Source organism: Ceratotherium simum, chromosome 26 (assembly GCF_057802395.1).
Source record: "Ceratotherium simum simum isolate JZ-2026a chromosome 26, ASM5780239v1, whole genome shotgun sequence".
Classification (NCBI taxonomy): domain Eukaryota; kingdom Metazoa; phylum Chordata; class Mammalia; order Perissodactyla; family Rhinocerotidae; genus Ceratotherium; species Ceratotherium simum.
Window position 1 is genome coordinate 17,635,786 of NC_141925.1, and position 14,965 is coordinate 17,650,750.

The 14,965-nt window shown below is 33.9% G+C and overlaps 1 protein-coding gene across 1 annotated transcript in view; it reads right to left on the minus strand.

The window, feature by feature from the left end:
- Positions 1–14,965, minus strand: part of LOC106800148 (phospholipid-transporting ATPase ABCA3-like) — a 204,275-nt gene that overhangs the window by 157,316 nt on the left and 31,994 nt on the right. Inside the window, 3 exon segments of the mRNA XM_087417083.1 lie at positions 2,208–2,345; positions 6,573–6,754; positions 8,625–8,798. Of these exon segments, the coding sequence (XP_087273209.1) occupies positions 2,208–2,345; positions 6,573–6,754; positions 8,625–8,798 (494 nt within the window).

The window sequence follows — 14,965 nt, forward strand, 5'->3', positions numbered from 1 at the left end:
CTTATGTTAAGTGTTCTTATCACACACAAAAATAATAACAAATAAAGAGGGCAGAAGGGAACTTTTGGAAGTGATGGATAAGTTATGGCATTGATTTTGATAATGGTTTCATGGGTATATACTTATTTCCAAACACATCAAATTGTATACATTAAATATGTATGACTCCTTGTTTGTTAATCAAATCTCAACAGAGCGGTTTAGAAAAACACATGGATATTGCCTAGTTAATATTGCTTTTTTCAAACATGATAATTTATATAAACATTCATAAAAATGTTTGAATTTAATATTTCCACTGAACCAAACTGATACCTTATAAGTCTTAGTGTTATTACAATAAAATAGAATTCAATAACAACAAAAAAAGATAAGTGGTGTGGCTATATTAACATTAGTCAAAGTAGATTTAAGAGTGAAGAATATTGCCAAGGATAAAAAATGTCATTTTATAATGATAAAGAGAGAAACTTTTCAAGATGATATAATATTCCTAAATGTTTATGTACCCAATAACAGAGATTCAAAATATATGAGGCAAAAAGTGATGGACCTACAAAGAGAAATAGAAAAATGCACAGTTGTTTTCAAAGACTTCAATACTTTTCTCTCAAGAATTGTTAGAATATGTAGAGTCAGTAAGGATATAGAATACTTGAAGAACTACCAACTAACTTGACTTAATTGACATTTATGTATCACTTTACCAAACAGCAGATTACACATTATTTTCAAGTACTCATATAACATTTATCTAGACAGATGACAGTCTGAGCCATAAAATAAAAATCAATAAATTTAGAAGGATTCAAGTCATAGAAAGTGTCTTCTCTGACCATAATCAGAGTTAAATTAGAAATTAACAACAAAATGATCTCTGGAAAATCCCCCAAGTGATTATAAACTAAATAACACAAGCTGTACAAAAGCTCTTCTGGAAAAGTAAAAAGGAAGAAACACTTCCCAACTCACTCAATGAGGCTAAGCATTATCTTGATATCAAAACTAGAGTAATACTTTACAAGAAATGAAAACAACAGACCAATATCCATCATTAACCAAACATTCTAACAAAATTTAAGAAAATTGAATCCATAAGAAAGGATAATAGAGAGTTTCACTTCTGGGAAATCAGCATGAAGAGTTCTACAGACCCACTCCCCAGTGAAACAAGAAAAGCTGGTGAAAATTGAAAAGCAAAACAAAAAACAACTCAAAGTCTCCAAGAATTGTCCTAAGGGCATACAGCAAATGAAGAAACATTTATTTAAGAAAATCTACTAAAACTTGGTAAGAAAAGCAAGAGTCTGTGTTATTTAACATTCAGTTGCTCTACTTTGTCATCTAGGAATCATTCTAGTTTCCTCCTTTTCCTTCAATGCCCACCTATCCCACAATATTCTCAGCTCTGTGGAAAATATCTTGGATCTGTCCTTTTCTCTTCATATATACTGCCACGACCCTCGTCCAATTATCAATATTTCTTATGGAAAGTCTTCCATATGGTCTTCTTTTTCCCACAATTCTCCTTGTAAACTCTCCATTCTCCAACACTCCATTTTCCACACTTTAGTCAAAATGATCTTTAAAAAACATATATCATATTCCTGCAGTGCTTTGAACCAATCAATGGCTTCCCAATAAAGCCATTTACTATCATTTCTTTTGCCTTGATGTTTTGCCTCCACATATATTGGTCTTCTTTCTGTTTCTCAAACACATGAAGATCTTTCTCACCTCAGGGTCTTCAAATTTGCTATTTGCCTACTTGAGTGTTATTCTCGTAGCTTTTCAAATAATTGGCTCTTCTCATTCTTTAGGTCTCAGCTCAAAGGTCATCTCTTCTGACAGATTTTCCTTTAACTACATTTAGTGCTTTCCTCCCCAGCCACCCCCAAATGTTACTATTTCATCATCAAGTTTATCTTCTTCACAGAATTTGTTACATAATTCAATTATTACTTGTTGCCAAGCCCAAAAGAGGAGATTAAATGGAAGCAAAATGGATGGATCAAATAAGAACATATTTGTAAAGATATACCTATAATTATATGTTCTGTTAATGCTTCTTAAATTAGAACTACAGTGATTGTGACTCTTTATTAAGCATCTCATTTGATATCTTGGAATGGCCAGTTACAAACAATTCCAATGCACAGTATATGGCTTTCAGTCTTTGCAGGAAAAAGAGACCTTTGAAACAATACCTTGTGCAAATGTTTGATCTGGATACCTGCGACCAAATTAGTAGGTTCGGCCTCAAAATACTTGTTTTCAGTTCCACTGCAGCCTTTCATTTCTTCTTTTTCCCTTCTCATTTGTGGTTGGCCAAACCAATACGAGCGCTACAAAGAAAGCCAAAATGTAATTACCAAAATAAGCATTAAGAAATGAAGCATTCCATCTGAATAGGCCTATAACAAGTAAAGTGACTGAATCAGTGATCAAAACCCCCCTAAAAGAAAAGTACAGGACTACATGGCTTCAAATGTTGAATTCTACCAAACATTTAAACAAGAATTTAACAACAATCTTTCTCCAAGCCTTCCAAAAAGTATAAGAGAAAGAAACATTTCCTAACTCATTCTGTAAGCTCAGCATTACCCTGACACCAAAGCCACACAAAGATATCACAAGGAAAAAAACTAAAACCAATATCCCTTATGAATATAGATGCAAAAATCTTCAACAAAATACTAGCAAATTGAATCCAATAGCATATCAAAAGGATTATATGTCATGACAAAGTAGGATATATCCCAGGAATTCTGGGGTGGTTCAACACATGAAAATGAATCAGTGCAATACATCACATCAAGAGAACAAATGGAAAAAAGCCACATGATGATTTCAAATGATACAGAGCAAGTCTTTGACAAAATGTTTCATGATAAAAACACCCAGAAAACTAGGAATAGAAGAGAACTTTCTCAAAATAATAAAGGGCATTTATGGAAAAAACCCCATAGCCAACATCATACTCTATGGTGAAAGACAAAGCTTTTCCTCTAAAATCAAGAACAAGACAAAGATGCCTGCTTTAATCCCTGCTATTCACCACTGTACTAGGAGTTTTAGCCAGAGCAATGAGGCAAGAAAAAGAAATAAAAGGCATTCAAATTGGAAAGGAAGAAGTAAAACTAGCTATATTTGAAGATGACATGACTCTACATATACAAAAGCCCAAAGAATCTTCCCCTGACATATACTACTAGACCTAATAAACAAATTCAGCAAAGATGCTGGGTAGGAAATCAACATGCAAAACTCAGTTGTGTTTTTATACGCCAGCAATGAACAATCCAAAAAGAAAATTAATAATTCCATTCACAATAGCATCCGAAAGAGTAAAGTACTTAGGAATAAAGTTAACCAAAGAGGTGAAAGACTCACACTGAAAACTATAAAAGCTTGCTGAAAAAATTTAAACACATATAAATAGAAAGTTCATGGACTAGAAGACAATATTTTTAATATGGCAATCAACAGATTCAATGTAATCCCTATAAAAATTCCAATGGTCATTTTTGCAAAAATAGAAAAGCTGATCCTCAAGTTCATACAGAACTGCAAGGGCCTCCTAACAGCCAAAACAATCTTGGCAAAGAAGAACAAAGTTAGATGACTCACACTTTCAGATTTCAAAACTTACTATAAAACTACAGTAATCAAAACAGTGTGGTACTGGCATAAGGATATGTACATACGCCAATGGAATAAAATTGAGGGACCAGAAATAAATTCATGCATCTATGGCCAACCGATTTCATCAAGGGTGCTAAGGCCATTCAATGGGGGAAAAATAGTCTTTTCAAAGAGTGGTGGTGGGACAATAGGATATCCACATGCAAAAGAATGAAGTTGGATCCTTACCTCACACTATATAAAAATTAACTCAAAATTGATCAATGATCTAAATATAAGAGATAAAATCATCAAACTCTTGGAAGAAAACATGGGGATAAATCTTCATGACCTTGGATTTGACCATGGCTTCTTAGATATGACATTAAATTCACAAGCAACAAAAGAAAACTGATAAATTGGATTTAATCAAAATTAAAAACTTTTGTGCATGAAAGGACACTATTAAGAGAGTGAAAAGACAACCTACAGAATGGGAGAAAATATTTGCAAATCATATGTCTGATAAGTGTCTAGTGTCCAGAATATATAGAAAGACAAACAACCCAATTAAAATTGGCACAGGACTTGAACAGACATTTCTCTAAATAATATATATAAATGGCCAACAGCCCATGAAAAGATCTCAACATGATTAGTCATTAGGCAAGTGCAAATCAAAACCACAAGATACCACTTTATACCCACAAGGATGGCTATAATAAAAGAAAAAAAGGAGAATAACAAGTATTTGTGAGGATGTGGAGAAATTGGAATCCTGGTACATTGTTTGTGGAAATGCAAATGGTTCAGCCACTGTGGAAAACAGTTTGGTGGTTCCTGAAAACATTAAACATAGAATTACCACACGATATATGCCACCACAAATATACCTAGCAATTCCACTGCTAGGTATATTTCCAAAAGAACTGAAACAGGTATTCAAACACATATTGTACATAAATATTCATAGTAGCACTATTCAAACAGACAAAAGATGTCCTATATGTCCAACTATAGATTAACAGCTACAGGAATTACTCTTTATAGGTACAGTCATGTGTTGCTTAATGATGGGGATATGCTCTGAGAGATGTGTCATTAGGCGATTTTGTTATGTAAACATCATGGAGTGTACTTACACAAACCTACATGGTACAGCCTACCACACACCTAGGCTATATGGTGCTAATCTTATGGAACCACCATCGGATATGCGGTCCATTGTTGACCAAACCATTGTTATGTTGTGCATGACTGTGCAATGAAATATTATTCAGCAATCAAAAACAATGAAGTACTGATATATACTATAACATGGATAAATCTCAAAAACAAAGTTAAGTGAAAGAAACCAGACAGAAATGGTCACATACTGTATGATTCTATTTACATGAAACATCCAGAAGGGGTAAATCCATAGAAAAAGAAAGCTGATTAGTGGTTGCTAGGGGCTTGGGACAGGGCAAAATGGGATGTGACTTCTTAATGGGTACAGGGTTTCATTTTTGGGTGATGAAATATTTTGGAACTAGGTATGTGCATGTACACTGTAGATGTACTAAATGCTGCTGGCTTATTCACTTTAAAATGGTTAATTTTAGATAAATACCCAACAGTGGACTTGAAAACACCAATTTGCAAAGGTACATGCACCCCTGTGCTCATTGCAGCGTTATTCACAATAGCCAAGACTTGGAAGCAACCTAAGTGCCCATCAAGGGACGAATGGATAAAGAAGCTGTGGTATATATACACAATGGAATACTACTCAGCCATAAGAAATGATGAAATCCAGCCATTTGTGACAACATGGATGGACATTGAGGGTATAATGCAAAGTGAAATAAGTCAGAGGGAGAAGGTCAAATACCGTATGATTTCCTTCATTAAGTAGTAGATAATAACAACAATAAACAAACACATAGGGACAGAGATTGGATTGGTGGTTACCAGAGGGGAAGGGGGGAGGGAGGAGGGTGAAAGGGATAATTCGGTACATGTGTGTGGTGATGGGTTGTAATTAGTATTTTGGTGGTGAACATGATGTAATCTATGCAGAAATAGAAGTACAATGATGTACACCTGAAACTTTTACAATGTTATAAACCAATGTTACTGCAATAAACAAAAAATTAAAAAAAATAATAAAGAAAATGGTTAATTTTAAGTTATATAAACTTCATCTGAATTAAAAATTTAAAAATGAAAAAAAGAAATGAGGCACTATAAGAACTTGTAAATACTTTGGCTTGGTTTACTTTGTAAGATGAAGAAAGCTGTCGCATATGTTCAGGGATTCTATTTTGCAGCAAAATTATATATGATTTGAATCTCCAGGATTTCGAAGAAAAACTCTTTTAAAATGCTAGTGTTCAAGAAGTAGGGACAAAGTGGAAATACTCAAAAATGAGGTCACAGCCAGTGCATTTTATCACACTTGGTCAGAATATCTTTTTGTACCATATATTATCCAGTAATGGTAAGGGAGCATGGAGGGCAAGGTGCAGATTATCTCCTACTCTAAGTAAATTGGTCTAACCATTGAAAGGAAGCAGGTGGTGAGAATACAGAGATGGGAAATATCTAATCCTCTACTCACTAGGATCTAAGAAACCATAACATATTAATTTAGCTGGGAATAACTTTTGCAGAGACTTTTTAGGTTTCTTTATCTTCCAATTTAATTCACTATGCACCACTTGGCTGAAGAAGGATTATACTACTCACAATTTTTAATGTATGGGGTTTCAGTGCCTTGTCCTGATATTATGCATTTGCATATGTGAAAGGCTTTAAGGTATATCAAGAAATGGCTAGCATTTCATTATGACTGGTATGCAGATGAAAATGATTCTGCACCTGACCTTTTGATTTTACTATAAATATTATGAAATAGCCTCATAAAGACTATGGCCTTTTGCAATAACAGCAGCATTAGAACTCACCATAAGAAAAAAGTACCATGGTTGGGGCACACCATACTGCCCTGGAAAGACAGTTTCTACATACCAGGTCACAAGGCCATACAAGAAAGCATCAAGTAAAAGCATTCCCAACATATAGCCAAAGACGAAGTTATCCTCAAGGGTGGCTGGTGTCCAGAGATTATCCCACTTAACACCAATTTCTGAAATAAAAAGGAGATATTTACCATAGATGACCTCCTTCCTTCAAAATCTACAAAAAATAAATAGGAACGACTGAGACAAAGTCAAGGACTGAAACAAAATAAACAATAACAACAACAAAAAAGACCTATTAGATTCTATTCCTCTACTTTTCCCCTCATGCTAAAGTCCTGTTGAAGTAATCATCAGGATGTACAAAATTTGGAAAAATAATCAACAGCACTAGAGATGGATGCTGTCCACCAAGCAGAAGACGAAAGAAGTTTTGCTTAGATATAGTACTGATGGAAAAGAAAAAAGGAAGTCATCAAAAGAAGACTAGTAATCCTTTGTTCTTCTATTTCCTCTATTACCAGACAGAATGTAGCACAACTGAAAAAGCATGAGGGCTTGCAGTGAACTCCTAATTCAAAGAGGCAAGACATGAAGAGCACAATGGCCCATGAAACTCATCCTTCTTTTAAATTTAGCCCTCCCTTTCCTATAGACCAGCACCATGAGAACAATATTCATGAGCAATGTGTCTTTGAGAAAGCTATAAGAAAAGGTAATAGTCTGAGAAAAAAGTATTTAGTAGAACTAAAAATGATTTTCAAAATGAAAGCCATTTTGAGAGGCAGTGAACAGCGAATTAGAAACCACAGAAAAAGAGACGGTAGAATACAAATTTCACGAAGTCTACCATAACTTGAGAAATTCTCCCACCCAAAATATAACAGGAGTTCCTGAAAGAGAAAATAAATAATATAGGAAAGAAACAATAACTAAATAATACAATAAATAAACTAACTTGATAAAAGTGTACATTGTGTTGCAGATTAAGCCAATGAAAACCCCACATCTAGATAAATTCTAGTGAATTTTTAATTCTTCATGCTTAAAGTAGGAATATGCAAGTATCCATAAAGAAATCATATGTATATTCTTCTGATTGGCTATTCATGGGGAGTATATTTTTGTTCACAGTATCCTCAATCCTCCTCATTAATCAATAAATGCAATGAAATTCCCATTAAATCCCAACCAGATATTTCATAGAATTTGACAAAGTGATCCTAAAGTTCAAGTGGAAAGCAAAGTGACAAGAATAACTGAAGAACAAAAAGGTATGGGGACAAGACTAACAGCTATCGAGACTTGTTATAAAGCTACAATGAGTAAAACCATTGTTATATTGACACAAAAATAGACTAAAAAAGATCAACAGAATGCAAAAGATCACCAGAAACAGATCCATGCATATATGGAAACTTGATGTAAAGCAGTGGTGGAATTAGAAACCAGTAGAGAACAATAAACTATCCAATAAATGATTGTAATAGCTCTTTTTTCATATGTAAAATAAAATTAGGTTCTTACATCATAAGAAACAGGAGTATCAACTCTATGCTTACTGAGCTATCATAATAGCAATCAAAATTAATCTATGAATACCTTATAAGAGCATTTTTTTTACCCACAAATTTATTTATATATGTATGCATACTCTATGAACAAATATATATGTACTATTGTGGGTAACAGCAAAAAATTGGAAACACTTAAATGTGCATCGATAGGGAACTAGTTAATTATAGTACCCCTTCACAATGGAATATTAAACAACTCTGTAAAAACATGGAATGTATCTCTATGTGGGAAGAGGTCTAACATATTATTAGGTGAGTAAAGCAAACTGTAGAATAAAAGGTTCAAAATTATTTTATTTGAGAATATAACTGGGGAGTTACTGTGGAGAGATGGAGAATTTTTAATTTCTCACACCTCTGATTTTTTTTACAGTTCATATAATTGCCTTTATAATAAATAAAAAAATCTGGGGATAAATAATTTTTATAACATTTTCTTACCCTCACCCATTGTCCTTACCTCTTATTTCCAACTTGAGCAGGTGATTAATGCCAAGCGCCAACACAACATTTGAGCTGAGACAGGCAGCCACCTTCTTGGCGAGGGTTATCTGTCCATAGTAATGAGCAATGGCGTTAAATGGAAAGAAACTGGCAAAATATAGGAGGCTTCCAGCAGAAGCAGCCACACGAGCTGCAAATAAGAAGGAAATTATAAGGTCAGTTTATAGCAATATGCAAAATAATGAATTACAAATAACTTTTTATACTACAATAAAGGAATAGAATGCAAGCTCTACAAGGGAAGGTAATTTGTCCTTCTTTTTCATCCTTGTATCACCAATGTATAGCACACAGCATGTGCTCAGTAAACATGTGGTGAATGAAAGAATTAACTTATCAGGTGAGTTAATGTATAGGATATTTACCACACATGATAAATATTTAGTCATTTAAACAAAAATTGATCCATACATGTGTTATAAAAAATTCCTTTTTCCTTTTCAAAGTTTATTTATTCATGACCACTTGGCTTGAGAAATTATAAATGCATACCATCACTATTAACATAAGTTGAATATAATTAGTGTTTCCAGAGAGTCTGAAGTTATGGGTGGAATAAAAAGCCCTTGAGGAAGTTTTTAACATATTTTTCCAATCTAAATCATGATACTCAAAAGAAAAAACAGTTAAATAAATAGATAATTACTGAGAGTTGGATATGGTTATGTCATAAATATGGGATCCTGTAATCTAGAAAAAGAATTCTTGTCAAGATTATCATCGAGATGATATAAAATCAACATTGATGAAGAAAGTGAAAAAACACCCCAAAAAACTATAATGTTATGAATTTTCTTTTTTTCTTTCTTTAAATCACCTCATTGAGATATTATTGACATATGAAAAGCTGTACATATTTAATATAAACAATTTGATGAGTTTGGAGATAAGTATACACCTGTGAAACTGTCACCACAATCTATGCTATAAACATACTTATCACTTGCTCAACTTTCCTCCTGCCCTCTTTATTATTATTACTTTTTCTGTAATAAGAATACTTAATATAAGATCTACCCTCTTAGCAAAATTTTAAGTGTACAATACAGTATTGTTAACTACAGACACTATGTTGTACAGTATATCTCTAAGATTGTATTCATCTTGCATAATAACACTCTTTACTCTTTGACTAATACCTACCTGCTTCTTCCTTCCTCCAGCCCCTGGCAACCACCATCCTGTACTCTCCTTCTATAAGTTTGACTACATAAGTCAATATAAGACTATATATGACTATACAAGTCCATAAGTTATATAAGATTCCTTATACAAGTGGTATCATGCAGTATTTGTCTTTCTGTGTCCAGCTTATTTCACTTAGCATAATGTCCTTCAGGTTCATCTGTGTTGTTACAAATGTAGAACTTCCTTCTTTTATAAGGGCAGAATAATATTCCATCATATGTACATACCACATTTTCTTTATCCATTCATCTGTTGAAGGACATTTAGGTTGCTTTCATGTCTTGGCTATTGTGAATAATGCTATAATGAATACGGGAGTGCAGATTTCTCTTTGAGATACTGATTTCAATTCTTTTGAATATATACCCAGAAGTGGGATTGCTGGATCATATGGTAGTTCTATTTTAAATTTTTTGAGGAACTTCCAAAGTGTTTTCCATAGTGGTTGCAACAATATACATTCCCACCAAGGATGTACAAGGGTTCCTGTTTCTCCACATCCTCACCAACATGTTATCTTTTGTTTTTTTGGTAATAGCCATCCTAACAGTTGTGAAGGGATATCTGAATCTGAATTCCAGAATTAACATATTATAAAATTTAAATTTAAATGTCAAGTTTTGAAAAAATATCACAAGGCATACAAAGAAACAAGCAAGTATGACCCATCCAAAGGAAAAAATAAATCAATAGCAATTGTCCCTGAGAAAGACTAGATGGTGGACTTATTAGAGCAATACTTTAAGACAAATGTTCTAAAGATGGTCACAGAGCTAAACAAAGACAAGGACAAACACACAAAATGACGTATGCACAAAATATAAATATCAATAAAAAGGCAGAAAACATAAAAAGGAACAAAAAAATTCTGGAGCTGAATAATACAATAAAAGCAACAGAAAATTCACTCAAGGGCTTCAAAATCAAATTTAGACATGGACAAGAAAGATTCAGTGAACTCGAAGACAGTACAATTGAAATGATCAATTCTGAGGAATATAAAGTAAAAAAATTGAGGAAAAGTAAACAACCTAGGGAACCTGTGGGACACCATAAAGCAGACCAATATATACATTGTGAGAGTCCAATAAGAAGAAGATAGAATGAAGGAGAGATTATTTGAATAAATAGTGGCTGTAAATTTCCCAAATTTGATGACAGACATGAATATAAACATCCATGAAGCTCAACAAACACCAAGCACCATGACCTCAATGGGACCCAACACCAAGACACACTATAACCCAAGTGTTGAAAGCTAAAGATAAGGAGAGAATCTCAAAAGCAGCAAGAGAGAAGGTAATTGTTACAAAGGATCCTCAAGAAGATCACCAACAGATTTCTCATCAGAAACCCTGGAGGCCAGGAGACAGTGGGTTGATACATTCAAATTGCTGAAGGAAAAAAAGCAAAAACCAAGAATTCTTAATGCAGCAAACTGTTTTATAACAATGAGGGAGAAATTAAGACATTCTGAAATTTAAAAAAGACCTGTCCTGGAAGAGAACTAAAGGGAGTCATTCAGCTTGAAATGAAGGGACACTAGACAGTAACTGGAGACTGTATGAACAAGTAAAGAGTTCTGGTAAAAGTTAATTTGTGGACAATTATTAAAGCCAGTATTATTGTAACTTTGGTTGGTAACTCCACTTTCTGTTTTCTACATGATTTAAGAGACTAATGCATTAAAAATTATTAGTCCATTTTTTTGCACACAAAATTCTTAAAGATGTAATTCTGTGACATCAACAGCTGAAAAGGGGTAGAAACAGAGCTGTATAGGAGCAGGGTTCTTGTATGCTACTGCAGTTATGCTGGTATAAATTCCTTTGTAACCTTTGACCATCACCTCCCCATTCACACACACCCAGCACCTAGCAATCACCACTGTACTCTCTGCTTCTATGAGTTTGACTGTTTTGGTTTCCACAAAGAAGTGAGTTCATATGCTATTTGTCTTTCTGTGTCAGGCTTATATCCCTTAGCATAACATCCTCCAGATCCATTTATGTTGTCATAAATGGCAAAATTACCTTCTTTTTTAGGTTGAATAATATTCCATTGTATGTATATGCCACATTGTCTTTATCCACTCATCCACCAACAGACATTTAGGTTGTTTCCATATCTTGGCTATTGAGAATTAGGCTGCAATGAACATGGAAGTGAAGATGTATCTTAGAAAGCCTGAATCTAATTCTTTTGGGAAAATACCTAGAAGAAGGATTGCTGGATCATATGGTAGTTATATTTTTAATTTTTTGAGGAAACTCCATACTGTTTTCCATACAGGCTGCACCATCTTACATTCCCACCAGTAGTGTATAAGGTTCAAATTTCTCCACATTCTTGTACACTTATAAGATTACACTTGTAATCTTTTTTTTTGATAATAGCCATTCTAACAGGTGTGAGATGATATCTCATTGTAATTTTCATTTGCATTTCCCTGATGATTAGTGATTTCCAGCAGTTTTTCATATACACATTGGCCATCATATGTCTTCTTCAGAGAAATGTCCGTCCTTGGCCCATTTTTTCATTCAGTTGTTTTGTTGCTACTGAGTTGTAGGAGTTCCTTATATATTTGGACATTAACCCTTTATCCCCAGGTACATGTTTACCCAATATATGAAAGTACAGTGTTCCTATGAAACCTTTCGTAAGCTGAAATGGTATAAAGCAAAGAAGCAAATACCATTAATTTACATGGAAAAAAACTTTTGAGCATTCCCAGACCTGAAAAATAACTTTCCAAAATAAATTGAAGTAAAGCACAGATGTTCACAGATACAGTTTAAAGCTATGGTGGTTTGATGCTGAGACGCTGAGTGTAGTTCCTGGGAAAGGAGCCTGGTGGTGCCACTCTTGCTGCTCAGGGTGTGTGCTGCCTCTATAACAACTCGCTGAAATACAAATGCTGAATGCTATTTTTACTTCTCATCTTTTTTTTGTATAAGTGAAAATCCTCCTTGGATTTCTTTTGGTTAGCAAAAAGAGGTGCTAATGTAGGTCATTCGTAAAAGTAAAGTGGCATAAAGTGAATTTTCGGATAGCTGAGAAGACCTGATTTGGTTTGCAAATATTTTTTCTCATTCCACATGTTGCCTCTTCATTTTGTTATTTCCTTTATTGTGCAAAAACTTGTTAGATTGATGTACTCCAATTTGTCTATTTTTGCCTCTGTTGCCTGTGATTTTGGTGTCATATTGATGAAATCATTGCCAACACCAAGGTCAAGATTTCCCGTTTTCCTACAGCAGTTCTACAGTTTCATGTCTTATATTTAAGTCTGTTATCCATGTTGAGTTAATTTTTGTGTATGGTGTAAGATTAGGACCCAATTTCATTGTTTTGCATGTGGATATCCAGTTTTCCCAATACTATTTGTTGAAGAGACTATCCTTTCCCCATGTATTCTTTGTGTGTTCTTGGCACTCATACCAAAGATCAGTTGATGCATATGTCTGGTTTTATTTCTGGGCTCTCTTTTCTGTTCCATTGGCATGTGTCTGTTTTTATGCCAGTACCATAGTGTTTTAATTACTGTAGCTTTGTAATATATTTTGAAATCAGAAAGTGTGATGCCCCCAGCTTTGTTCTTCTTTCTCAAGATTGTTTTGGCTATTTAGGGTCTTCGGTGATTCCATATGAATTTCAGGGATTTTCCCCTACTTCTGTAAAAAAAATGTTATTGGGATTATGATAGGGATTGCATTTAATCTGTAGTTCACTTTGGGTAGTATGGACATTTTGACAATATTAAGTCTTCCAATCCATAAACACAGGATGTCTTTCCCTTTCTTTATGTCTGCTTTAATTTTTGGGCACCAACAATTTGTAGTTTTCAGTGTACCAATCTTTCACTTCCTTAGTTAAGTTTATTCCTAAGTACTTCATTCTTTTTGATGCTATTGCAAGGATCTTTAGGATTTTCTAAATATACGATCATGTCATCAGCAAACAGATATTTTTATGTCTGCCTTTCTGATTTGGATGCCTTTTATTTCTTGCCCAATTGCTCTGGCTAGGACTTCCAGTACTATACTGAATAGAAGTAGTGAGAGTGGGCATCCTTGCCTTGATCCTGATCTTAGAGGAAAAGCTTTCAGTTTTTCACCATTGAGTATGATGTTAACTATGGGCTTCTCATATATGGCCTTTATTATGTTGAGATACCTTCCTTATATACCTAAATGGTTGAGCCTATTTTTCATGAAAGGGTATTGAATTTTGTTAAATGAATTTTTTCTGCATCTATTGAGATGAACATATGATTTTTATCTTTCATTCTATTAGTGAGGTGTAACATATTAACTGATATGTGTATGTTAAACCATCTTTGTATCCCAGGGATAAATCCCACTTTGTTGTGGTGCATGATCCTTTTACTGTGTCTGTGAATTTGGTTTGCTAGTATTTTGTTGTTCATCAGGGTTACTGATCTGTAGTTTTCTTTCCCTGTGGTGTCTTTGTTTGGCTTTGGTATCAGGGTGATGCTAGCTAGCATCATTAAATGAGATTGGAAGTGTTCTCTCCAATTTCTCGGAAGAGTTTGAGAAGCTTATCTTTAAATGTTTGGTAGAATTCACCTGTGAAGCCCTCTGGTCCTTTTTTGTTGTCAGGTTTTTGATTACTGATTCAATCTCCTTATTTGTTATTGGTCTCTTCAGATTTTCTTTTTCTTCATTATTCAGTCTTGGTAGGTTGTGTTTCTAGGAATTTATCTATTTCTTCTAGGTTATCCAATTTGTTGGCGTGTAATTGTTCACAATAGGCTCCTATGATCATTTGTATTTCTGTGGCATCAGTTGTAAAGTGTTCTCTTTCATTTCTGACTTGCAGTCTTCTTTTTCTTAGTCTAGCGAAAGTTTTGTCAATTTCCTTTAGCTTTCCAAAACCAAATCTTAGTTTTGGTGATTTATTTCTATTGTTTTTCTATTCTCTATTTCACTTATATCTGTTGTATTCTTTATTATTTACTCCCTTCAGCTAATATTGGGTTTAGTTTATTGATCTCCTAATCCTTGAGGTGCAAAATTAGGTTGTTTATTTGAGGTTTTTCCTTTTTAAATGAATGTGTTTATTGCTATAAATTTCCTCTTAGTG